Here is a 27,279-nt window from a genome sequence, read left to right as displayed (position 1 = left end):
TTAGGTCGCTGCTGAAGTCCCTTGATGCGAGGCGACGATAGAATAACAAACCCTCGAGCCAACGTCGCGTTAATTATCCTGCAATTGGAATACTTTCCGCGGGGTGAAGTGACACTCGACGAAAGCGCGGGGGAGGAATCATCGACGCGATGACGGAAATGATCGAAACGTCTTATCGAAGCCCGATAACTTTCACGCAGACGTCGAATTAGGGTTTAACAACCGCTTAGCCTTGACATCGAGCCTCGAAAATCGAAAGGAAACGAATAATCCTGCATTTTGCTAATAACCTCGAGAATTTTCTATAATCGCGAATATGATCCCGACGAGAAAATACCGAGCGTACGTCGATTCGGCAGATGAAAATCACGCTAACGAGGTTTCATCGGTTTGATTACCGGAAAGTGAATTCGTTAAGCGCGATCTAGTGTCGATTTGCGCACACGTACGAGTGGCCGGAAAAGATTCATCAGGATCAAATTGTGCGTAACGTGATTGTGAAGTGATACTCTGATAAAGCATTCGGTTGATTACACCGGATCCAAGTGTAATTCGAACGTGTGTACCCGCGTTAAGGGAATCCCGGGTGGTGAGGTGGTAAGGTGTTGCAAGGGTGTTCCGTGTCATCGACAATCCTCGAATCGTTTCGTTTCGTCCCTCGATCGACGCGAGACAAAATATCGGTAACGAAGACGTGTTCGCTGTTTGCTCGAAATTCCGCTTAAATTAGACTCCCGCTTGGACCGATTTCTACCTCGAGTCCAGAGTTTTCCTTCGATCGGACAATTTTCTTTCTCGCCAATCTTTATCCGGCATGGACTCTCGTCGATAATCGCTCGTGATCCGTGTGATCGCCACGAGGCGGACTCGGCGGGCGCTGAAACGTAACCCCAAGGCAAGGGTGCGAAGCGTACGAGCGTCCAGGAAAAAGACTGGCCTGCGATTCCGCACGGACGTGTGCACAGTCACTCTCTCTTTCCATATCCGCCACCCACGCACGCAGCCGAGACGGTCCGCGCGTGCGTGCTCACGTGCGATTGCAGCCGGTACAACGTGGCTAGCGAACGAGTACACAACCGTACTAGCACAGTACCGAGCCACACTGATCGAACGCCACGCTACCGATCCGACAATCCGGAAATTTCGCCATCCTCGCGCGATCGGATGACGATTCGCAGCTTTTGATCCCAAATTAGAGACGCTGATCCGCGTACGGTGTGATGTGACGAAGAAAAGGAGGACCGATCGAGACACCGTTCGTGCCAAGTGCACTGCTCTCACGAGTAGAGGCGAAACATCCGTGTTCTTGAACAATCTGATGAACAGCATCTAGCAGTGATCCCCAGCTACCACGCCAACCATGCATTCCTCGCTCGTGACCAGCAACGTAGGCGCGCTGCTGCCGTTCCTGGTGGTATCGCTGAGCCAGCTGGCCCTGTCGTTCGTGCTGGAGGGCTCGGCGACCAGTTACGCTCAGTTCAGGAAATGGAACGCGGGTCAGAACGGCACGCTGGAGTTCGAGTTCAAGACCGAGCAAGGCAACGGTCTGCTGCTGTACACAGACGACGGTGGTACCTACGACTTCTTCGAGGTGAAGCTCGTCGAGAGCGCGCTCAGATTGAGATACAACCTCGGCGGTGGTGCGCAGATCGTCACCGTCGGCCACGACCTGGGAGATGGCCACTGGCACAAAGTGCAGATCACCAGGTGTAACGAGAACACCACGTTGACAGTGGACGGGGTGAGCGCGGTCTCGACGTCGCGTGGCAAGGAGTTCGAGTTTGGCAAGCTGGCAGGGAATTCCGACGTGTACGTAGGCGGTATGCCCAGCTGGTACAACAGCAAGCTCACGTTGCTCGCGCTACCGAGCGTGATCTTCGAGCCGAGGTTCAACGGATTCATCAGGAACCTGGTGTACGCCGATGGCGAGAACACGATGCCCAGGAGGCAGGAAATGAAGAGTCGGGATGCTAAGGTAAACGAATTTTCTCTAGGAAGCTCGGCTAATAACGAACCGCGCGATTGTTCGCGGCGAATAGGGTGCAAAGGGTGTATTTACTCGTGCGTAGGATGCGCGAGAGGCTCGACAGAGGATGAACGCGCTCGAAATAGCACCAGGCGTAAATTTCGCATCGGGGAGGGTGAACGTTGCACCTCGCGATATCGAACGTTCGACTGCGTATTAATATTTCTTGCGTAACTGACTGACGCGGTGTCACGTCGTGAGCGTTGGGTAAATTCTGTCAATTCGTCCGTTTCAAGTGCACAGGATCGCTATAGCGACTCGGGGTATAGGATTTTAACGATCAATGGTCGAGCAAGGTTTCCAACTTTGTCGTGCCTTATCTGAAGGGTAATATCTAGTTCGATGAATTTTTTAACACCAGGAAGCAGTCGGCACTTTCGACTTTCATCGCGAGTCTCGTATCGAGATCAACGCGACGTTAGAACCCGCGGTAATGGGAGTGGAAAATTGTGATTCGCGCGTTGTTGTCTTGGGGATGACTCGACAGACCCATCCCTCGAACAATACGTCGAAAATGGTAGAGAACGAGCGATCGATAGGAAGAGAGGATAAAATGGTGCAGTGACTCCCCTAATGGCCAGTTTATTTTTGGCAGCCTCTAAGTATTTGTGCTATCGGGCAGGGAAAAGTTTTCGTTTCCAGGTCTTCGATCCGTGGCGTGTCAAAAAATGTCTCGGGGGTGGATTATCGTGACTCGAGCTGAAGCAGAATAGCCCCTGACAGAGGTTCTCATCGTGTTCTTACATCTAAGAGACTTAAAACTCGAATTTATTACATATTGTAACAAAATCCATACCCTTTTGACACATTCTAGACAACGTATGCCTAAAAATCCGAAAAAATTTGATGTTTTGATGAGTGCACAATCCCTACTATGCTGTCAAAGTCTAGATTCTCTCGAAAAGAAAATGAAATTTACGTTACGTCTTCCATTTTTATTTTTACGGCATCCCAACCACGTAACGTCGAAGAACAGCACGTAATTTCATCAACGTAAGAACCTCCGTGCAAAGGAACGATTTAGCTCATAGCTCGCCGCATACCGTCACGAATAAAATCACAACTAACGTCTGGTTGCTGTACAACGTACGGTGGCACTAAATATTAAATCCATGGCTGGTGCGTACCCGAGAGAAAAATTTCATAACTCGAATCAGCACGATATCCACAGCGTGCCTAAGAATTCCTTACGTCCACGTTAATCTGGGCCAGCCATCGCGCAGACGTATTGTTACGCACGCTGCTGACACCGTTTTGGTGCTTCATAACGCGAGACTCGTCTCGGAGAAAGAGGGGTGGGAAAGAATTGAGTGTCTGTGTGTGAGAGAGAGAGGGGAAATGTAGACGGGAAAAAAGGAAATGGGTTTTTGTTCTTTGCAACTACAACTGGAAATTCCCTTGCGCTCCTCTTTGCTCTCGGAGCGGACTCTTGTTTAACAATAGGGGGCACGGTTCTAGGAACGTTGTTAGCCTGGTCGTTACATTAATCAAAAAGGCCAGACTTGTTTTTCCTGTTACTCTTTCGGACGCAACCGGCTGCGTAAATCAACGATAAACTCGGAAAGTAATTTAACGTTTAACTGGATTTCGCGAGCGCACCTGTCCGAACCGCACGTGCTGCAACTACTTAGACATGGGCGCGAGAGGGCGCGTATATTTCAAAGGATTTATTCGGATTTTAAATCGTTCGGTATTTAAACGCTGGCGTTTACACGCGCGGTACACCAACTGCTCCAAGTTTCCACGAGGTAATTGTTCTCTGTTCGAAAATTGGATAACAATTAAAGCCAAGCCGCGCTCGCGTTCAATTTTTCGCGTTACGGTTAACCGTGCGACGATTCGCCGGCATTTCCGCTTTCGCGTTCTTCTGTTTCCCGATTCTGAATTTATTAAACGTTTCACTTTGGAAATTAGTTCGTTACAGGCCGATTGTATTATTAGTTATTCGGAATTTATTTAAACAAAGACACGCTATTTCCTCGTGCCCTAGGTATTGAAATATTTTGGCAGCGAAAAGCATCTCGAATTTACATTAGCATCTTCGAAACAATCTTTCATCCCCATATTTATGGACAAAAATAGTTGCGTCTAACCAACGCAACGATCACGCATTCCCAGTGCCCCCATAATCGCAACAATGGGGTACCAAGATTTACTAAAGACGGATTCATCTCCTGGCTTTACAAAAGACTGTACACTAAATTGAAAAATTGGAAAGCTCTGTTTTACGATCGAATATGTGAACAATTTTGCAATATTAAACATATCAAGTTTCCTATTGTAGTTACTATAATATTCCATCATTTCTCGGTTACGTCGTGTGGGAATTTTTCATTAAGATTGTGTGTCATCATTGCTTTAGTCGGTCCAGGCTTTTGTGGTTCCTACCGATGGTGTTCCTATGGTGCTGGCCTGTTGGCATCCCCTAGGATAGGATGACAGGAAAAAGAAGGGATGCGTTTCGTCCAGGGCCTGCTAGTGAACTCATCGGTAAGGCTACCTAGCAGACCCTGCCTTAGGGATACTATTGGAAGGAACTTCTATTTAAGGGAGGTTGAGGACTCACCGAGGATTTGCGAGAAAGTCCTCGAACCTCCTTCAAGCAGGAATCCATTTTAACGCTTAATTCTAAACCCGATGTACCAAAAATATCCTACACTATCGTATTTGTATTTTCGCCTTTGACACCCAGATCTACAGCCATTATAAAGAAAGTCTTCGATCGCAGTTTACCCCGTACACCCCGTTCTCTAATTCACACCCCCGCGGTATCTTCTACAGCCTGCTACGCGAGGGTGCCGGGTAACGAACTCTGAAAAAGGCGTTTCGCGAAAGGAAATCGGACATTGTTCCTGCCAGCGCCGGTTCATATTTCTCTGCGTGGCGGGATGCCAAGAATGCATCCGCGCTTGTTCGTTATTACGCTGAACCGAGCGAATTTTAAGGACGCTGCTCGTTTGCCAGCGGCCAGGCATAACGGACGTATCTGCGAACGATTAGATAAGGAGACAAATCGAGAATATCCGTCAGGGGTGGGCGGGTGGTTGCTTGGTCAACGTAACTCGCACGCCATAGTATAATTCGGCCGACGTTATCGTCCTTCCTAGATCAGAACGTGCTCTATGCAACAAACGTTGCCTACAATGCACTTGGACGACTTGGATTTATCGACGTGCCAGAAATTGTATTTCCCTCGGTTTCGTCCTTTGGATACCTGCGCCGGGACCACCCCGGGACCACCCCGGGAACGTTCGAGATTACATTCATCCTTCGTGCTTCATTCGTACACGGACCAACAGCTGCCACGAATTCGCTAATAAAATAGCGACTACGGGGCTAAATTGATATCGCTGAGACGGCGAATGTCATCCACGCGGGCAAGTTATCGTATGAAATTTCGGCCGCGGACAGGGGGTCGTAGATCAACCTCGCGAACGCGAGACATAAGCGCGTGGGGGGTCCTCGCCCCACGGTCGTTTCGAAGTCGTGCTGATCGCAGGTATTCTCTATGCCGGCGTAGCTGGAAAGGACGAAAGGAAAAGGAAGGGATGCGTTTCGTCCAGGGCCTGCTATCGGTAAGGCTACCCTAGCAGGCCCTGCCTTAGACACTGGGGTACTATTGAAAGTTCGGGAAGTTATATATATGTAGGATCGGATTGGCTGGACTGGCCAAAATAGCGTTATTTTACTTCTTGATAGAATAAAGGACGCTTATACGTAGATTGACGGCTATGAAACAAGAGGGATTCGCTATGGGCATGTTCGACTTTGACTTCTTACTCACATACTGACACTAGCTTAACCGTTTGAGTGCCACGGGTCATTATTGTTTCCCAATCGACATTTGCCAAGCGGCGCGATAGCGCTTGTCATATTCCGTGTCCAAAAATGCCGAGCGGCGCGATAGCGCTTCTCATATTCCGCGTTCCGAGCGCGCTGATTGTCAGCTTCGCAGCTCAGAGCGCTGGAATTTTTGGACACAAAATAGAAGAAGCGCGATCGCGCCGCTCGGCACTCAAACGGTTAAGAACTCTTAAAAATTGTTAAAAGACTGGAGACTATAAACTGGCCCTGCCCGCGCTTGCACCCTTATTTAAAGCATTCATTCTGTCCTTTTCCATATCCAGGCTTTCCTTTCCAATCATGTCCCTTTCCCATGCAACCTCGGTGGGTCAGGTACTTCAAGCACTCTGTATGCATCCCCAAATTTTCACTCGACTTTACCATAAACGTTCCTTGCAGTCAGTCCTCTTGAACACGGTCACTTTTATTCTGAGCCCAAACACAATTGACATTCTTTCAGGGCCGTACTTATTCCAATCCCACATATATAGGAACTGCGAGAAAGTCCTCGAAGACGGAATCCATCTAGTGACGAGGGTGAGAATAGTGGTCACTACAAGCGATTTAACACGAGAACTGTACCGGTTGTGGGTAGTAAATGACGTTTAAGAGTATCGAGAAGTCCATCGACCGGGTCGCTTCGTAAATGACGAAATGCAGACTCTCTTCCTTCTCGTTTCGTCACGTCTAGCACCTTCACCACATCGAGGATACCTGCGACCAGCCAACGTCACAACAATGGCGGAGAACCCTCTACAACTTCATTTTCCATCTCCATCTTGACCACTACAATAGGGACACCTCGAATAAAGTGCTTATTAAAGAACGATTAGCCCTCGAGCACTGTCTACCATCAGCGAGAGCGACAAGGCGTCAAAACCGGATTAACCAGCACGCGTACGCTGTTGAAATCGAACATTCGCCGGATTCCGATAGTTTGGAAGTTGTACGAGAGCAAACGTTCACGGTTGATTTCCAAGCGTTAATATTATTGCTTGGCAGAGAAGAGAGACGAACGCGAACCGATTATCGTGTTCCGCCTGTGCCGGATGCCGAAGCGTGATTTCGCGGCTAGGTTAAATACTTGCCGCGGAAAGCGCAATTACACGTGCGATGTTGTTATTCCGCGATCATTGCAGCACTAATGGGAACCGCGTCGCGGTTTACCATTAGGTAAGGTCGCGTTTTCTCCTCAGTTATATCCAGCCAATGGATATAATACGTATTACTCCGATGACCGAATATTGTTAGATGACTGTTTACTCATCTATAGATGTTTACCTATGTGCATTAGATAGATTCCAGATCGTCTAACTTTTCCTTTTTATTACTTACTCATCCTAATTGCCCTATTGTTCACTTGGACCTCGACCTTCCCTGTGTTACCAGACAATCACCATTTATTTCCTAATTTGGGTATAAATATTGTTCATTATCCCAAATCTCGCGTGATTCTTCCTCTAGCAGTCAGTTTGCTGTCACAGTGTCTAAAGATCCGGCAGGAATTCGGTCACGTTGATACACGCAAAGTTCGCACGTAAGTTTGTAACGAAAGTAAAGACTCACTTGGAATAGAACGATATTTCCTTACCCGATTCGAAGAATCCGGGTTAATTCTAGGAATGCTACGAGCTGTCAATGACTACCATGGTACCATGGAATAATTCTAACAATTTCCACCGTAATTTCGTCTCTGCACGAAAGCCTGAAACGTTTCGAAACGTGCTCGAAAGGAATGCAAAGAAAGCTGCAATACGCATCTTATCATCCGACATGGCGATTTATGACAGCGATGCCTCACTCGGCTGCTCGCGTCCGTGCAATAAGTTCCGGTTTAAGAGGCACATATATCCGCGTGATTAATAAATTTCCGCGACAAACGCGGGATCACAAAGGGGATAAGCGGTGTACGCGACAAAAGAAGGCGATATACACCGGGGAACCCTTTAAAGCCAGATTTTCCAGCAACTTTGCAAGTAATAAATCGCGCGGTCTGGCAAAAATCCGAAGCTATCGGTTATCCGCCTTAATATCCGGGCTTTACAACGTCTTAATAGCAGAAGGTTGATTCCGAAAGTTGACCGTGTTCGGTCTTCGATCCGAATACTTAATATCCTCCGCGAATATTCATAGTTTACAGGGGGTTAGCCAAGGGAACGGGAGGTTAGTCCCTTCTCGCGATATTTCTTCCGGAACATCTCTCCAACTTCTTCGCCACTGGTAATCCCTCGTGATCCGCTGTGGTCCGCGGCCATTATCGTTGCCCGTGATAATCGTCCGGTCACGTGGCATAATTCCGCGCGATAAACTGCAACGCGAATAAGTTAACGCGTATGCGACAGGTCATCAATTATGCATGTTCCGAGGGTGTTTTTCGAGTTGGAATTCAGCCGTGCCGGGATCGAGCGGTGTTTCGTCGACGATCCGAGGAGCCGCGAGATCGAAAGGAAGGAAAATGGCGATGAACGTGATTAATAGACGAGGAAAGGATATCGTTGCTGAAAAGATAAGTTCCCCACCAACCGGTTCGACGTTGACTGATCGTGGTGGATTAATCGCCGCCGATATCCGCGAAACTTATTTCATTTTTCCTACGCGGCAATTAGCGCCAGGAGACGTAATTATTCAGCCCGGTATCCACGCGAGCTTTGATTAATTTCCTTAATCCGCCGCGATGCAATTAATACGACGTTACGTTCGCGATGCGACGCGTTCTACGATGTTATTGCGATCCGACGATCCGCAGGAACACGTTGCAATCGATCACGAGCAATTACTATTATGTAATAAATCTCACGGTTGGATTTAACGATTGAGCATCGGACCGACACCGTGACAGAGTTTAGGTATCACTTCTACGAGCCAGGGAGAAGGAAGCTATCAGAAATATGGTTATTTCGTCAGATCGTTGAATTAACGCTTTGACTGACCCACGTTGGTCATATATGACAGGTCAGGGTCGCTTCTGTGACGCCATAGTGGTCATCAGTGACTGGAGCGCTTGAACTACTTACAGTTGTAAAAATTGAATGAAAATTGACAGTTTTAGTGTCAATTTTAGCTGTCACCACGGTGTCATGGTGGTCATTATTAGTAACCGGAGCGTTTGAACCTTTTACAATTGTAAAAATTCAATGAAAATTGACAGTGTCAATTGTCAACCGTTACCAAGCCGTCACGGTGGTCATTGGTGACCGGAGCGTTTGAACTACTTACAATTGTAAAAATTGAATGAAAATTGACAGCTTTAGTGTCAATTTCAACCGCTACCAAGGCACTACGGTGGTCACCTGTGATTACTAATAAGATTAATGCTCCATTGGGTGTAATTTCGGCGTGACAGTCAAAATGTTAACGAACAATTCGTTTGTTTCCTCGATGAGTGACACCAATGATCACTTGGCCGTGAAGGTACGTTAAGAATAGCCATAAGCGAGAAATAAAATTTGTCAATGTTTTACCCTAAACTGTGTCAAATAGTCACTGTTTTACCCTAAACTGTGTCAAATAGTCACTGTTATACCCTAAACTGTGGCAAATAGTCACTGTTTTGCCCTAAACTGTGTCAAATAGTCACTGTTTCACCCTAAACTGTGTCAAATAGTCACTGTTATACCCTAAACTGTGTCAAATAGTCACTGTTTTACCCTAAACTGTGACAAATAGTCACTGTTATACCCTAAACTGTGTCAAATAGTCACTGTTTTGCCCTAAACTGTGTCAAATAGTCACTGTTTTACTCTAAACTGTGTCAAATAGTCACTGTTATACCCTAAACTGTGTCAAATAGTCACTATTTTACCCTAAACTGTGTCAAACCGAGATATCGATCGAAACTGTGACGCGAAGACGAAGCTGCCATCGAGTTCCATAGTGTCAAAGATCATCACGTGAAATAATTTTCCTCGGCTAATGAAAATATCTGCATTAAAAGTACCGTGGGTAATAGGTCTGTACTATCGCTGTCACTGTAGCGGATAACGCGTCCATGATCTATCAACGAGTGGACTATGATGGATGGATTCGTAGATTATGTGCCGATCAATAGCGGTCGCGAGGCACGTGTATCGTGGGATGCGCGAAATTTACCTTTGAAGCGATTGATAAATGTGTTTGCGTTTCTTATATGCATTTCGGACAGCAGACTAGAGCGCGTTCTGTTAATTCGCGCTATAATGCGATCGACACATACTCCCGAGTAATTGAAACGTAACCGAATACGATCCAGGATTACGATCACCAAATTCTACTCCTGTTACCACTGCCATATACCCTTCATTTTTGCATTTAACGATCCACGTTCCCTCTTACCTTGACATTTAAAGCAGTCCGATACTCGTGGCCGGAGAAACTATGATATTTTAATTAGAACGGAACTGTAATTAATTTTATCAGGGCCATGGTGGAATTTTCGAATAAAAACGAGCGAAACGTGATTACGACAAAGGAACGACAAAGAACAAAGATTTTTCAGACCAATTTAGAGGGAAAGAATATATAAATACCACCGTGAATAAAAATCGGAAATGGAATTTTCGAAGTATAATTGTAAAATGAAATTGTCAAATATTTTATTTCCAATTTTAGACACGCTGTAAAGATAACTGTATCGAAGACAAAAGCAAATAGCTGCTTTTTGCATGACAGATCGAGGAGTACCTGAAACCTCAGCGAGGGTGTGCAATTTTAACACGTGTACAGAGGACTGTGGGTTAGATTAGGTCCTAGCAGAGCGAGTAAGTGGATCATCGATAGCTCTTGTTTCTTCTATATTCTTGTTCCTCTTAAGTACTAGCTTTGCGAGGACCTACTGCGGAAGGATCATGAACATTTTTCATATTTTTCTTATTTTTCATTCGCTCAACTCTCAACGAAGACATGTCACTAGCTGAGCCTTGCGAAGGACGAAGTAGCTTCGAAACAGATACGAAATTCGGAGTATTTTGGGACGTTAAACGAAACGATATCTCGAGTATCTCGAAATGGCTGAAACGGCACGAGTATCGATTACTCGAGGAGAGAACAGGGTAGTTTCTTTGACGCGTTAATCGCCCCTCTTCAAACACTTTTGAAAGCTTTCGCTGGAGTCAACGAAAATACGATGTAAGTAGACGGAAGCATTAGCAAAGTTGGTTGCAGGAGACATGCATTGCGTGTTCGTTCATGTGTAAAATTGGATGATAAGTACTTCGTATTTCTCGGTTCATAATGGCTTAGAAGAGGGTACGTATAGTTTCCTTGCATATTTATGCAATGCAATGCAAATGTCAGATGCCATTTTTCGCGAAACTACAATATTTTCTCCGTTCTTCCCTGTCTCTGAATAAAAGAAGAAAAAGAGAGAAATAATTTAGGCGATTTAGGAAATGCAAATATTTTCGTAAAATATTTTTAAATTTTACAAATGACGGAATAAAGAAAGGAATTAATAGGGAAGTATATTGTTGTAATAAATTGCGTTCATTTCTAGAAAATCGAAATTCGATTTTTAATAGGAATATTGTCATTATAAATGCAAGCGTGTACCGTTGTTTCGATTCGATACACCTTAGTTTAATTTCAAATAAAATTTCCTCGACTCCGATACGTACGTGTGCATATTTATCAATTGACACACGGATTTAGAGAGTAAATGTTTCGCTCCAACGGGAAAGCAATTAAAGGACAGAGACAATCATTTTTCTCGTCGACATATTTATATTTCCGATAGAAAATGACAAGCACGATGAACGCTCAAGTAACGAACTTAATTCCAAAAAGTGGGAAAATAGCAGGAATTAAATTGCAACGGAGTAAAACTCGTTATGTTTCTCAATTTCCTCAGGATTACCTGATGTAGATTCACTGTATACAGAGAATGGAATTAATTAGAGGATCCTTTTATCCGTAATTATGCGATTAAGCTACATCCTGTCAAAACCCAACGAGTCCTTCGAGCACTTGAGCGACATTAATGAGGTATAACGTTACCAACGCCTTTGTTCTTCTTTTAATTTCGCAGTCAACGTGTCTCTCAACGAAACAGTAGCGAAAGCAAAATGGCGATCTCGGCGGACACGCGTTTGAAATGTTTGCGATACAGATTGGAGGACGTTAAAGAGCGTTCTGGAGCAAAATTTGAACCCATAATTACGCCACGGAACGAAAGTACAGCCCTTTGAGCCACTCCGATATTCCCACCCCCAGTGTAGCAGGTTTCGTCGTTGCACGTAGCTTTCCGATAAAATCTATTTTTACGCCATCGGTGCATATTTTACGCGCGTTTCTATTGTTTTCAACGAGATAATAGCGAGCTGTTTCGCGAAACCTTTATAACTTTATGGCTTCAAGTATTCATCGTTTGTCAAAAAGCCCAGCCTGTATAATGGACCCGGGTGATTAATGCCCGCGTTGCTGTTACCGTTTTCAGTCGATGAACTCCAACGGCTTGATCCGTTCGGTATTTTCGCTTGACCACGCGAGATTCCTCTTTTTCAATGCACCCGGTATTTCAGTGGTCTATCGCCGATGGATAATCCATTTGTTATATAGCCAGACTGCTGAAACGTATTTCATTCCTCGCGTAAACGGGTACAGAACAATTCCCTTTCTCTTTTCTTTATTTTATTTATCGTATTTCATTTTATCTTATTATTGTAGCGACCAACGTTTACACCCTTACAGCTAGGTGGAAAATGGAGGTTCCAGGTTTCTCGAAACCCTTGACTTCTCATAAATAGAAGTTCCTAGGCTACCTAAGTATCCTCTGTCTAAAGCAGGGCCTGCTAGAAAGCCTTACTGACGATTCCTGCGGTGCTACCATTGGTACACCTTTGATTGTGGTGCTATGATAGGGTAGCAGGTAGAAGGATTCAGGAAAGGGATTCGTTTCATTCTGGGCCTGCTAGTGGACTCGTCAATAAGGCTTTCTAGCAGACCCAGGACGAAACGAATCTCTTCCCTGCGTTCTTCTACCTGCTATACCCTATCATGACCAAGTGGATACCAATGGCAGCCTCAATAGCAGCCTGCAGGAACTTACAATCATCATGCACACCGTGGGGGACGACCGCCATATTACTGCAAGCGATCTTAGAATAGACGATCTCAACAGACTAGACATCTCCCACTGTTTACGCCTACAACACTTAAACCCATCGATGGCGAGACGATCGGTCAAGGGGTGTCGAAGCTTCTCGAGCCGAAGGACTGCCAGTCAAATAAAGACCTTTGATGAAGAAAGTCTTCTGAATCACTAGGCCTACTCCCTCATACTTCTGCTACATTATTATTTTATTTATTCGCGTTATTTGGGAGAGGAGAGAAGAAGAGGAGGAACGTTACCTACCAGAATCGTCACTTAGACACCAAGACAGGGGGTAGATGAGAATCTAAGTGTGTAATCGATAGGTTAGCGATAAGATTTGTGGGGATCCACCCCCCCACGGGGTTGCGATGGTCTCTTGTGGTTCCTACGGTACTGCCGATTAGTATCCCCTTTGGTCGTCGTGCTATGATAGGGTAGTAGGTGGAAGGACGTAAAGGAAAGGATGCGCTTCGTTCTGGGCCTGCTAGTGGACTCGTCAGCAGGCCCTGCCTTATACGCGGAGTACTTAGGTAGCGTAGAAACTTCTACTTAAAGAGAAGGCCAAGGATTCACTGAGGACTTGGGAGAAACCTTAAACCTCCGTTTTCACCCTCATCTAGAGGTGAGGGTGCGAATGTTGTTCGCTACAATTTTATTTGCGTTATCATTTCTGGGAGAGATGAGAAAAAGAGCAGGAAGCTTACCTAAAAGAACCCTGACTTAGACACCAAGATACAGGCCAGATGAGAGGAATCCAAATGCGTTATCGATAGGTTAGCGAAAGATTTTTAGATTTAGATTTAGATTTAGGGTTTCGGGATCAGGTATATCTCTCCGAATGAAAGACAGAAGAACCATCGCAATTCCAAGAAGAGTAACAGTGATATTACGTGTACAGAGAAGAGAATAATCAAAGTAAGAACGATTATAATATTTCCGGTTCGAAAATACTCGAAACACAGAGTCCTGATATCACTTTCTTCGCGATAAGGAGATAAAATTTCAAAGATCCTAGCGATCGAAAGCCGCGAAAATGTACGGTTCATCTGCAATCCGATAAACTAAAGCTACCCGCAAAGAGAATTCACCGCGAGATCCCGAATCGAAGCAACCCCTGCTCAGCGACGCTTAAGCGATAATCGCGCAGCATTTCCGCGATTTATCCCGGATATAAGACGAAGAAGGACACACTTCCCGTCGCGTAATCGTCTAAAAGACACTCTATCGCGAAAGGCTAATTAAATTGACGAGAGGATGAACGGCGTAGCAGTCGATGAAAGTGCTCCCTGCGAGCCGAATACCCGGCGAACTGCCGCGAAAGTTTCACCACGGCGAAGAGGTTGAAACGGTTTGTCATTATGAAAAGCAATTTCATGCCAATGCAATTACAAAAGGGGGCATCGTGGCTGCGCCGCTCGCGGAGCCGTGTATTTGCGTTTTAATGCGTGCATCGGCCTGGCTGCGAAGCGTCCTCGATTTGCATTGGCTTGTCTGAGTGGTGATTCAGGACAAGCAGAATCATGGAATACCAATGCGCTTCTTAATCGATTGCACGTCAACCCTTCATTGCTCTGCGGCCGTACGCGCGGCATAACAACGCAGCGACACGGGGAAACAGGCTTTTTTCCATCCTTTCGCAATTGCACGATACAATTAGCGATTCATCAGTGGCTGCTTGTCGACGCAAGTAGCGTTATGCGAATGTTCCATGGCATCGGTCACGATAATCGAACGATTATTCACTGCGATAATTTCATTCCCTGAGGTTGAGGACTCACCGAGGATTTGCGAGAAAGTCCTCGAACCTCCTTCAAGCAGGAATCCATTTTAACGCTTAATTCTAAACCCGATGTACCAAAAATATCCTACACTATCGTATTTGTATTTTCGCCTTTGACACCCAGATCTACAGCCATTATAAAGAAAGTCTTCGATCGCAGTTTACCCCGTACACCCCGTTCTCTAATTCACACCCCCGCGGTATCTTCTACAGCCTGCTACGCGAGGGTGCCGGGTAACGAACTCTGAAAAAGGCGTTTCGCGAAAGGAAATCGGACATTGTTCCTGCCAGCGCCGGTTCATATTTCTCTGCGTGGCGGGATGCCAAGAATGCATCCGCGCTTGTTCGTTATTACGCTGAACCGAGCGAATTTTAAGGACGCTGCTCGTTTGCCAGCGGCCAGGCATAACGGACGTATCTGCGAACGATTAGATAAGGAGACAAATCGAGAATATCCGTCAGGGGTGGGCGGGTGGTTGCTTGGTCAACGTAACTCGCACGCCATAGTATAATTCGGCCGACGTTATCGTCCTTCCTAGATCAGAACGTGCTCTATGCAACAAACGTTGCCTACAATGCACTTGGACGACTTGGATTTATCGACGTGCCAGAAATTGTATTTCCCTCGGTTTCGTCCTTTGGATACCTGCGCCGGGACCACCCCGGGACCACCCCGGGAACGTTCGAGATTACATTCATCCTTCGTGCTTCATTCGTACACGGACCAACAGCTGCCACGAATTCGCTAATAAAATAGCGACTACGGGGCTAAATTGATATCGCTGAGACGGCGAATGTCATCCACGCGGGCAAGTTATCGTATGAAATTTCGGCCGCGGACAGGGGGTCGTAGATCAACCTCGCGAACGCGAGACATAAGCGCGTGGGGGGTCCTCGCCCCACGGTCGTTTCGAAGTCGTGCTGATCGCAGGTATTCTCTATGCCGGCGTAGCTGGAAAGGACGAAAGGAAAAGGAAGGGATGCGTTTCGTCCAGGGCCTGCTATCGGTAAGGCTACCCTAGCAGGCCCTGCCTTAGACACTGGGGTACTATTGAAAGTTCGGGAAGTTATATATATGTAGGATCGGATTGGCTGGACTGGCCAAAATAGCGTTATTTTACTTCTTGATAGAATAAAGGACGCTTATACGTAGATTGACGGCTATGAAACAAGAGGGATTCGCTATGGGCATGTTCGACTTTGACTTCTTACTCACATACTGACACTAGCTTAACCGTTTGAGTGCCACGGGTCATTATTGTTTCCCAATCGACATTTGCCAAGCGGCGCGATAGCGCTTGTCATATTCCGTGTCCAAAAATGCCGAGCGGCGCGATAGCGCTTCTCATATTCCGCGTTCCGAGCGCGCTGATTGTCAGCTTCGCAGCTCAGAGCGCTGGAATTTTTGGACACAAAATAGAAGAAGCGCGATCGCGCCGCTCGGCACTCAAACGGTTAAGAACTCTTAAAAATTGTTAAAAGACTGGAGACTATAAACTGGCCCTGCCCGCGCTTGCACCCTTATTTAAAGCATTCATTCTGTCCTTTTCCATATCCAGGCTTTCCTTTCCAATCATGTCCCTTTCCCATGCAACCTCGGTGGGTCAGGTACTTCAAGCACTCTGTATGCATCCCCAAATTTTCACTCGACTTTACCATAAACGTTCCTTGCAGTCAGTCCTCTTGAACACGGTCACTTTTATTCTGAGCCCAAACACAATTGACATTCTTTCAGGGCCGTACTTATTCCAATCCCACATATATAGGAACTGCGAGAAAGTCCTCGAAGACGGAATCCATCTAGTGACGAGGGTGAGAATAGTGGTCACTACAAGCGATTTAACACGAGAACTGTACCGGTTGTGGGTAGTAAATGACGTTTAAGAGTATCGAGAAGTCCATCGACCGGGTCGCTTCGTAAATGACGAAATGCAGACTCTCTTCCTTCTCGTTTCGTCACGTCTAGCACCTTCACCACATCGAGGATACCTGCGACCAGCCAACGTCACAACAATGGCGGAGAACCCTCTACAACTTCATTTTCCATCTCCATCTTGACCACTACAATAGGGACACCTCGAATAAAGTGCTTATTAAAGAACGATTAGCCCTCGAGCACTGTCTACCATCAGCGAGAGCGACAAGGCGTCAAAACCGGATTAACCAGCACGCGTACGCTGTTGAAATCGAACATTCGCCGGATTCCGATAGTTTGGAAGTTGTACGAGAGCAAACGTTCACGGTTGATTTCCAAGCGTTAATATTATTGCTTGGCAGAGAAGAGAGACGAACGCGAACCGATTATCGTGTTCCGCCTGTGCCGGATGCCGAAGCGTGATTTCGCGGCTAGGTTAAATACTTGCCGCGGAAAGCGCAATTACACGTGCGATGTTGTTATTCCGCGATCATTGCAGCACTAATGGGAACCGCGTCGCGGTTTACCATTAGGTAAGGTCGCGTTTTCTCCTCAGTTATATCCAGCCAATGGATATAATACGTATTACTCCGATGACCGAATATTGTTAGATGACTGTTTACTCATCTATAGATGTTTACCTATGTGCATTAGATAGATTCCAGATCGTCTAACTTTTCCTTTTTATTACTTACTCATCCTAATTGCCCTATTGTTCACTTGGACCTCGACCTTCCCTGTGTTACCAGACAATCACCATTTATTTCCTAATTTGGGTATAAATATTGTTCATTATCCCAAATCTCGCGTGATTCTTCCTCTAGCAGTCAGTTTGCTGTCACAGTGTCTAAAGATCCGGCAGGAATTCGGTCACGTTGATACACGCAAAGTTCGCACGTAAGTTTGTAACGAAAGTAAAGACTCACTTGGAATAGAACGATATTTCCTTACCCGATTCGAAGAATCCGGGTTAATTCTAGGAATGCTACGAGCTGTCAATGACTACCATGGTACCATGGAATAATTCTAACAATTTCCACCGTAATTTCGTCTCTGCACGAAAGCCTGAAACGTTTCGAAACGTGCTCGAAAGGAATGCAAAGAAAGCTGCAATACGCATCTTATCATCCGACATGGCGATTTATGACAGCGATGCCTCACTCGGCTGCTCGCGTCCGTGCAATAAGTTCCGGTTTAAGAGGCACATATATCCGCGTGATTAATAAATTTCCGCGACAAACGCGGGATCACAAAGGGGATAAGCGGTGTACGCGACAAAAGAAGGCGATATACACCGGGGAACCCTTTAAAGCCAGATTTTCCAGCAACTTTGCAAGTAATAAATCGCGCGGTCTGGCAAAAATCCGAAGCTATCGGTTATCCGCCTTAATATCCGGGCTTTACAACGTCTTAATAGCAGAAGGTTGATTCCGAAAGTTGACCGTGTTCGGTCTTCGATCCGAATACTTAATATCCTCCGCGAATATTCATAGTTTACAGGGGGTTAGCCAAGGGAACGGGAGGTTAGTCCCTTCTCGCGATATTTCTTCCGGAACATCTCTCCAACTTCTTCGCCACTGGTAATCCCTCGTGATCCGCTGTGGTCCGCGGCCATTATCGTTGCCCGTGATAATCGTCCGGTCACGTGGCATAATTCCGCGCGATAAACTGCAACGCGAATAAGTTAACGCGTATGCGACAGGTCATCAATTATGCATGTTCCGAGGGTGTTTTTCGAGTTGGAATTCAGCCGTGCCGGGATCGAGCGGTGTTTCGTCGACGATCCGAGGAGCCGCGAGATCGAAAGGAAGGAAAATGGCGATGAACGTGATTAATAGACGAGGAAAGGATATCGTTGCTGAAAAGATAAGTTCCCCACCAACCGGTTCGACGTTGACTGATCGTGGTGGATTAATCGCCGCCGATATCCGCGAAACTTATTTCATTTTTCCTACGCGGCAATTAGCGCCAGGAGACGTAATTATTCAGCCCGGTATCCACGCGAGCTTTGATTAATTTCCTTAATCCGCCGCGATGCAATTAATACGACGTTACGTTCGCGATGCGACGCGTTCTACGATGTTATTGCGATCCGACGATCCGCAGGAACACGTTGCAATCGATCACGAGCAATTACTATTATGTAATAAATCTCACGGTTGGATTTAACGATTGAGCATCGGACCGACACCGTGACAGAGTTTAGGTATCACTTCTACGAGCCAGGGAGAAGGAAGCTATCAGAAATATGGTTATTTCGTCAGATCGTTGAATTAACGCTTTGACTGACCCACGTTGGTCATATATGACAGGTCAGGGTCGCTTCTGTGACGCCATAGTGGTCATCAGTGACTGGAGCGCTTGAACTACTTACAGTTGTAAAAATTGAATGAAAATTGACAGTTTTAGTGTCAATTTTAGCTGTCACCACGGTGTCATGGTGGTCATTATTAGTAACCGGAGCGTTTGAACCTTTTACAATTGTAAAAATTCAATGAAAATTGACAGTGTCAATTGTCAACCGTTACCAAGCCGTCACGGTGGTCATTGGTGACCGGAGCGTTTGAACTACTTACAATTGTAAAAATTGAATGAAAATTGACAGCTTTAGTGTCAATTTCAACCGCTACCAAGGCACTACGGTGGTCACCTGTGATTACTAATAAGATTAATGCTCCATTGGGTGTAATTTCGGCGTGACAGTCAAAATGTTAACGAACAATTCGTTTGTTTCCTCGATGAGTGACACCAATGATCACTTGGCCGTGAAGGTACGTTAAGAATAGCCATAAGCGAGAAATAAAATTTGTCAATGTTTTACCCTAAACTGTGTCAAATAGTCACTGTTTTACCCTAAACTGTGTCAAATAGTCACTGTTTTACCCTAAACTGTGTCAAATAGTCACTGTTTTACCCTAAACTGTGTCAAATAGTCACTGTTTTACCCTAAACTGTGTCAAATAGTCACTGTTTTACCCTAAACTGTGTCAAATAGTCACTGTTTTACCCTAAACTGTGTCAAATAGTCACTGTTTTACTCTAAACTGTGTCAAATAGTCACTGTTATACCCTAAACTGTGTCAAATAGTCACTATTTTACCCTAAACTGTGTCAAACCGAGATATCGATCGAAACTGTGACGCGAAGACGAAGCTGCCATCGAGTTCCATAGTGTCAAAGATCATCACGTGAAATAATTTTCCTCGGCTAATGAAAATATCTGCATTAAAAGTACCGTGGGTAATAGGTCTGTACTATCGCTGTCACTGTAGCGGATAACGCGTCCATGATCTATCAACGAGTGGACTATGATGGATGGATTCGTAGATTATGTGCCGATCAATAGCGGTCGCGAGGCACGTGTATCGTGGGATGCGCGAAATTTACCTTTGAAGCGATTGATAAATGTGTTTGCGTTTCTTATATGCATTTCGGACAGCAGACTAGAGCGCGTTCTGTTAATTCGCGCTATAATGCGATCGACACATACTCCCGAGTAATTGAAACGTAACCGAATACGATCCAGGATTACGATCACCAAATTCTACTCCTGTTACCACTGCCATATACCCTTCATTTTTGCATTTAACGATCCACGTTCCCTCTTACCTTGACATTTAAAGCAGTCCGATACTCGTGGCCGGAGAAACTATGATATTTTAATTAGAACGGAACTGTAATTAATTTTATCAGGGCCATGGTGGAATTTTCGAATAAAAACGAGCGAAACGTGATTACGACAAAGGAACGACAAAGAACAAAGATTTTTCAGACCAATTTAGAGGGAAAGAATATATAAATACCACCGTGAATAAAAATCGGAAATGGAATTTTCGAAGTATAATTGTAAAATGAAATTGTCAAATATTTTATTTCCAATTTTAGACACGCTGTAAAGATAACTGTATCGAAGACAAAAGCAAATAGCTGCTTTTTGCATGACAGATCGAGGAGTACCTGAAACCTCAGCGAGGGTGTGCAATTTTAACACGTGTACAGAGGACTGTGGGTTAGATTAGGTCCTAGCAGAGCGAGTAAGTGGATCATCGATAGCTCTTGTTTCTTCTATATTCTTGTTCCTCTTAAGTACTAGCTTTGCGAGGACCTACTGCGGAAGGATCATGAACATTTTTCATATTTTTCTTATTTTTCATTCGCTCAACTCTCAACGAAGACATGTCACTAGCTGAGCCTTGCGAAGGACGAAGTAGCTTCGAAACAGATACGAAATTCGGAGTATTTTGGGACGTTAAACGAAACGATATCTCGAGTATCTCGAAATGGCTGAAACGGCACGAGTATCGATTACTCGAGGAGAGAACAGGGTAGTTTCTTTGACGCGTTAATCGCCCCTCTTCAAACACTTTTGAAAGCTTTCGCTGGAGTCAACGAAAATACGATGTAAGTAGACGGAAGCATTAGCAAAGTTGGTTGCAGGAGACATGCATTGCGTGTTCGTTCATGTGTAAAATTGGATGATAAGTACTTCGTATTTCTCGGTTCATAATGGCTTAGAAGAGGGTACGTATAGTTTCCTTGCATATTTATGCAATGCAATGCAAATGTCAGATGCCATTTTTCGCGAAACTACAATATTTTCTCCGTTCTTCCCTGTCTCTGAATAAAAGAAGAAAAAGAGAGAAATAATTTAGGCGATTTAGGAAATGCAAATATTTTCGTAAAATATTTTTAAATTTTACAAATGACGGAATAAAGAAAGGAATTAATAGGGAAGTATATTGTTGTAATAAATTGCGTTCATTTCTAGAAAATCGAAATTCGATTTTTAATAGGAATATTGTCATTATAAATGCAAGCGTGTACCGTTGTTTCGATTCGATACACCTTAGTTTAATTTCAAATAAAATTTCCTCGACTCCGATACGTACGTGTGCATATTTATCAATTGACACACGGATTTAGAGAGTAAATGTTTCGCTCCAACGGGAAAGCAATTAAAGGACAGAGACAATCATTTTTCTCGTCGACATATTTATATTTCCGATAGAAAATGACAAGCACGATGAACGCTCAAGTAACGAACTTAATTCCAAAAAGTGGGAAAATAGCAGGAATTAAATTGCAACGGAGTAAAACTCGTTATGTTTCTCAATTTCCTCAGGATTACCTGATGTAGATTCACTGTATACAGAGAATGGAATTAATTAGAGGATCCTTTTATCCGTAATTATGCGATTAAGCTACATCCTGTCAAAACCCAACGAGTCCTTCGAGCACTTGAGCGACATTAATGAGGTATAACGTTACCAACGCCTTTGTTCTTCTTTTAATTTCGCAGTCAACGTGTCTCTCAACGAAACAGTAGCGAAAGCAAAATGGCGATCTCGGCGGACACGCGTTTGAAATGTTTGCGATACAGATTGGAGGACGTTAAAGAGCGTTCTGGAGCAAAATTTGAACCCATAATTACGCCACGGAACGAAAGTACAGCCCTTTGAGCCACTCCGATATTCCCACCCCCAGTGTAGCAGGTTTCGTCGTTGCACGTAGCTTTCCGATAAAATCTATTTTTACGCCATCGGTGCATATTTTACGCGCGTTTCTATTGTTTTCAACGAGATAATAGCGAGCTGTTTCGCGAAACCTTTATAACTTTATGGCTTCAAGTATTCATCGTTTGTCAAAAAGCCCAGCCTGTATAATGGACCCGGGTGATTAATGCCCGCGTTGCTGTTACCGTTTTCAGTCGATGAACTCCAACGGCTTGATCCGTTCGGTATTTTCGCTTGACCACGCGAGATTCCTCTTTTTCAATGCACCCGGTATTTCAGTGGTCTATCGCCGATGGATAATCCATTTGTTATATAGCCAGACTGCTGAAACGTATTTCATTCCTCGCGTAAACGGGTACAGAACAATTGCCTTTCTCTTTTCTTTATTTTATTTATCGTATTTCATTTTATCTTATTATTGTAGCGACCAACGTTTACACCCTTACAGCTAGGTGGAAAATGGAGGTTCCAGGTTTCTCGAAACCCTTGACTTCTCATAAATAGAAGTTCCTAGGCTACCTAAGTATCCTCTGTCTAAAGCAGGGCCTGCTAGAAAGCCTTACTGACGATTCCTGCGGTGCTACCATTGGTACACCTTTGATTGTGGTGCTATGATAGGGTAGCAGGTAGAAGGATTCAGGAAAGGGATTCGTTTCATTCTGGGCCTGCTAGTGGACTCGTCAATAAGGCTTTCTAGCAGACCCAGGACGAAACGAATCTCTTCCCTGCGTTCTTCTACCTGCTATACCCTATCATGACCAAGTGGATACCAATAGCAGCCTGCAGGAACTTACAATCATCATGCACACCGTGGGGGACGACCGCCATATTACTGCAAGCGATCTTAGAATAGACGATCTCAACAGACTAGACATCTCCCACTGTTTACGCCTACAACACTTAAACCCATCGATGGCGAGACGATCGGTCAAGGGGTGTCGAAGCTTCTCGAGCCGAAGGACTGCCAGTCAAATAAAGACCTTTGATGAAGAAAGTCTTCTGAATCACTAGGCCTACTCCCTCATACTTCTGCTACATTATTATTTTATTTATTCGCGTTATTTGGGAGAGGAGAGAAGAAGAGGAGGAACGTTACCTACCAGAATCGTCACTTAGACACCAAGACAGGGGGTAGATGAGAATCTAAGTGTGTAATCGATAGGTTAGCGATAAGATTTGTGGGGATCCACCCCCCCACGGGGTTGCGATGGTCTCTTGTGGTTCCTACGGTACTGCCGATTAGTATCCCCTTTGGTCGTCGTGCTATGATAGGGTAGTAGGTGGAAGGACGTAAAGGAAAGGATGCGCTTCGTTCTGGGCCTGCTAGTGGACTCGTCAGCAGGCCCTGCCTTATACGCGGAGTACTTAGGTAGCGTAGAAACTTCTACTTAAAGAGAAGGCCAAGGATTCACTGAGGACTTGGGAGAAACCTTAAACCTCCGTTTTCACCCTCATCTAGAGGTGAGGGTGCGAATGTTGTTCGCTACAATTTTATTTGCGTTATCATTTCTGGGAGAGATGAGAAAAAGAGCAGGAAGCTTACCTAAAAGAATCCTGACTTAGACACCAAGATACAGGCCAGATGAGAGGAATCCAAATGCGTTATCGATAGGTTAGCGAAAGATTTTTAGATTTAGATTTAGATTTAGGGTTTCGGGATCAGGTATATCTCTCCGAATGAAAGACAGAAGAACCATCGCAATTCCAAGAAGAGTAACAGTGATATTACGTGTACAGAGAAGAGAATAATCAAAGTAAGAACGATTATAATATTTCCGGTTCGAAAATACTCGAAACACAGAGTCCTGATATCACTTTCTTCGCGATAAGGAGATAAAATTTCAAAGATCCTAGCGATCGAAAGCCGCGAAAATGTACGGTTCATCTGCAATCCGATAAACTAAAGCTACCCGCAAAGAGAATTCACCGCGAGATCCCGAATCGAAGCAACCCCTGCTCAGCGACGCTTAAGCGATAATCGCGCAGCATTTCAGCGATTTATCCCGGATATAAGACGAAGAAGGACACACTTCCCGTCGCGTAATCGTCTAAAAGACACTCTATCGCGAAAGGCTAATTAAATTGACGAGAGGATGAACGGCGTAGCAGTCGATGAAAGTGCTCCCTGCGAGCCGAATACCCGGCGAACTGCCGCGAAAGTTTCACCACGGCGAAGAGGTTGAAACGGTTTGTCATTATGAAAAGCAATTTCATGCCAATGCAATTACAAAAGGGGGCATCGTGGCTGCGCCGCTCGCGGAGCCGTGTATTTGCGTTTTAATGCGTGCATCGGCCTGGCTGCGAAGCGTCCTCGATTTGCATTGGCTTGTCTGAGTGGTGATTCAGGACAAGCAGAATCATGGAATACCAATGCGCTTCTTAATCGATTGCACGTCAACCCTTCATTGCTCTGCGGCCGTACGCGCGGCATAACAACGCAGCGACACGGGGAAACAGGCTTTTTTCCATCCTTTCGCAATTGCACGATACAATTAGCGATTCATCAGTGGCTGCTTGTCGACGCAAGTAGCGTTATGCGAATGTTCCATGGCATCGGTCACGATAATCGAACGATTATTCACTGCGATAATTTCATTCCCAGTCAACGGTGCGGCGATCATGGTCCCGAAGCTTTGCACTACGCGTACCCCTTGGGAGAGACGATCAGCTTCGATTCTTTTTATTCACGAGAATCTCATTTCGCTAGAATATAATGTTCAGGATTCTCATATTGCACGCTGTCCCATCGCGAGACAAATCCCAGACCTGGATAACTTGTTACAGTCTTCTGACAGACAGACCCTAAGTGCTGACTTATTTCATGTTCGGCATTGTAGGATCAAGGTGGTTGGTGGTCTTGTGCGAGGTGTTTAAGCAAAGTCAAAGTGATAAGGCTTTTACTAGGCGACTATGACTGTAACTCGATTCATTAATTATGGTATTCCTCTCTACAATTCTTAATTCTTAATCTGACAACTCTCAACAACTGACTCTTAACTGTCAATCCTTAACTCTTGCGACTGCACTGTTAATTAATTCTCAACTATAAATTCTTAACTCTAACCCTGGCGACTAGCGACTGACTCTCACAAACAACTGTCTTTAACACTAGGTTCACGGACGTTATCTGTATACTTATTTCTACATATTTGACGCCTGTCAAATTGACAGGTAAAGGAAACCACGTGTCTTTTTTCAACGATTAGTTTAATTTAAAAACATTTGCAATATTAACAGTCTTAATATAAGTTAACTAAATCTGTTATCATCGTATAATTGGAGCAACCCACCCGTCAAATTGACGGGTTCCGAAATCTAGTGTTAAGAACGGGCCCCTTTTAAAGCCCGTGTAGAGGACAAGCGTCTCCCCGAAGGAGGAGAAACTCCTTCTACATCAAGGTCAAGGATGGTGGAGACTCCTGCCTCCGAGTTAGCCCCTCCGAACGGTCACCCTCGCGGGGACCGCGGCAGCGTCACTCTCGATTTATGCTAGGGAAAGTCGGGGTTGCGTGAGACTACCTCACGTGGCCTGGCCCCGACCTCCTACGGTAGTGACCTATGGTAGGTCCCATCTGGTAGCCAAATGCTGACAGGTGCCCTAGACCTGGACGAAATGTTCCCAACAAGAAAAGTTTTACGTGCCGTTCTGTTCACGCCACAGTTAGTCGTCATGCGGGCCCTTCCGGCCCGTACGAGGCCTGAACGGAAAGTCTAGGGCCGTTTCTTAGGGGCCAGCGTGGCGTTTAACGCGTTAAATAGCCGACGAGTAGAAAAATGAAAAGAAAAAGAAAGATTTTCGCGAATATCCGTTGCCAGTGTATCATAGACACAATGGTTTTCGCCGTATGCAATAAAAGGGCCCAGAAAAGGATGGCGAAGAGATAATAATATATGACCGAAGATATAACTCCTCGATTAAAAGCAGCTTCCAAAAGGAACGATTGCTCTAAATTTTATCCCAGAAATAATTGAACGAGCTGTAGATCGTATTACAAAAGACGTCTATTTAGCAGAAGCGAGGGAAGATAAGAGGCATAAATTTTGTAAAGAGAAAAAGATACCCTGATAGGGAGGAATAAAATTCCATTAGCGAGGAAGTATGAAAAGGTAGAGGAATATTCCTATCGATGAATTTGAAACGTCACGGGCGAAACGGCTCGTGGAACCATTAGCGATTGTCCTGCCAGGCATCCCCATTGAATGGAAAAAGAGCGGGAACTTCAAACACCCGCGCGCAGCGGTTCGTAGCTAGACGAATTACGAGCATTGGAGAAACGATGCTCGGTTTTGTCGGTGGTTCCCCGAACAGACCAGGCCGCGGTGGCGACGCGGAAGAGTGGGAATGCTTTCCGCTTCCGGCGAAATTCTCGCCATATTCCCAGAGCGCGCCACTTCCGGATCTGTGTAATTCACTATCGTCTCCTCCCTTTACCTCCCTTCGAGGAATGATCCAAATCCGCCCATTCCGCGATGACTGACCTGTTCCCTTTTGTGCCACGTACAACACCATCTCGATAAAATACCAGAGGACAGTACCGGTATTCCCTGCGCTATGGGACCTGTACTTCGGACTGCTGTCCTACTTGGTGCATGTCCCTATGCGCGGGGACGAATTGTCGGTATTTGGAAAAATTTCAGACCTGTTTCGACGGAAGTATTTGAGAAAAATATATGTAAAAATTCTTTGGTGGATTAGAATTTGGTGTTTTTTAACTCTATTTGCGATTCCGAATTCTCAATATCCGGCTATACAGAAATATGAAGTACAGCACTGACCACGATGCACACTCTGAAACAGTGCTGTAGTCGATAAAGGGAGCGAATTCATCTGGAAAAATTGGTATTCCTGAACAGAGAATTTAAATTACGTGTCTTTTAAAATAATCTCGTTTTCGTTTAACCATAATCAACGAAAAATTCGCAAGGAAAGTGTGCGGAGGCCCACAGTTCTTAGAGCGAAGTATTCCTCTTACGAGTTAATATCGGGACTTTGAATATCGCGAGTCCCGAATTCCGAAAGTTTCGAAATTTTGCAAGATTCCCCATTCGAGTTTCGAGAATTCGAAAATGCCTGTTTCGTAGTACTCAGAAGAGGAAACTCTTCGAGATGAGACCAGAAAGAAAATTCCTGTGCGC

At 45.1% G+C, this 27,279-nt stretch overlaps 1 protein-coding gene across 1 annotated transcript in view; it reads left to right on the top strand.

Moving 5' to 3' along the window:
• Positions 1-1,141: 1,141 nt before the first annotated feature.
• LOC108554840 (neurexin-3) overlaps positions 1,142-27,279 on the top strand; it is a gene marked incomplete at its 3' end in the record, with an annotated part of 47,020 nt that continues 20,882 nt past the window's right edge. The window contains exon 1 of the mRNA XM_017910243.1: positions 1,142-1,975. Coding sequence (XP_017765732.1) covers positions 1,361-1,975 — 615 coding nt within the window. The remainder of the gene's footprint in view (positions 1,976-27,279) is intronic.

The sequence above is a fragment of the Eufriesea mexicana genome, unplaced genomic scaffold (genome assembly GCF_001483705.2).
Source record: "Eufriesea mexicana isolate 0111107269 unplaced genomic scaffold, ASM148370v2 scaffold4744748425, whole genome shotgun sequence".
NCBI lineage: Eukaryota > Metazoa > Arthropoda > Insecta > Hymenoptera > Apidae > Eufriesea > Eufriesea mexicana.
The sequence above is the reverse complement of the archived record's forward strand: the minus strand, read 5'-3'. Positions and strand labels throughout refer to the sequence as shown.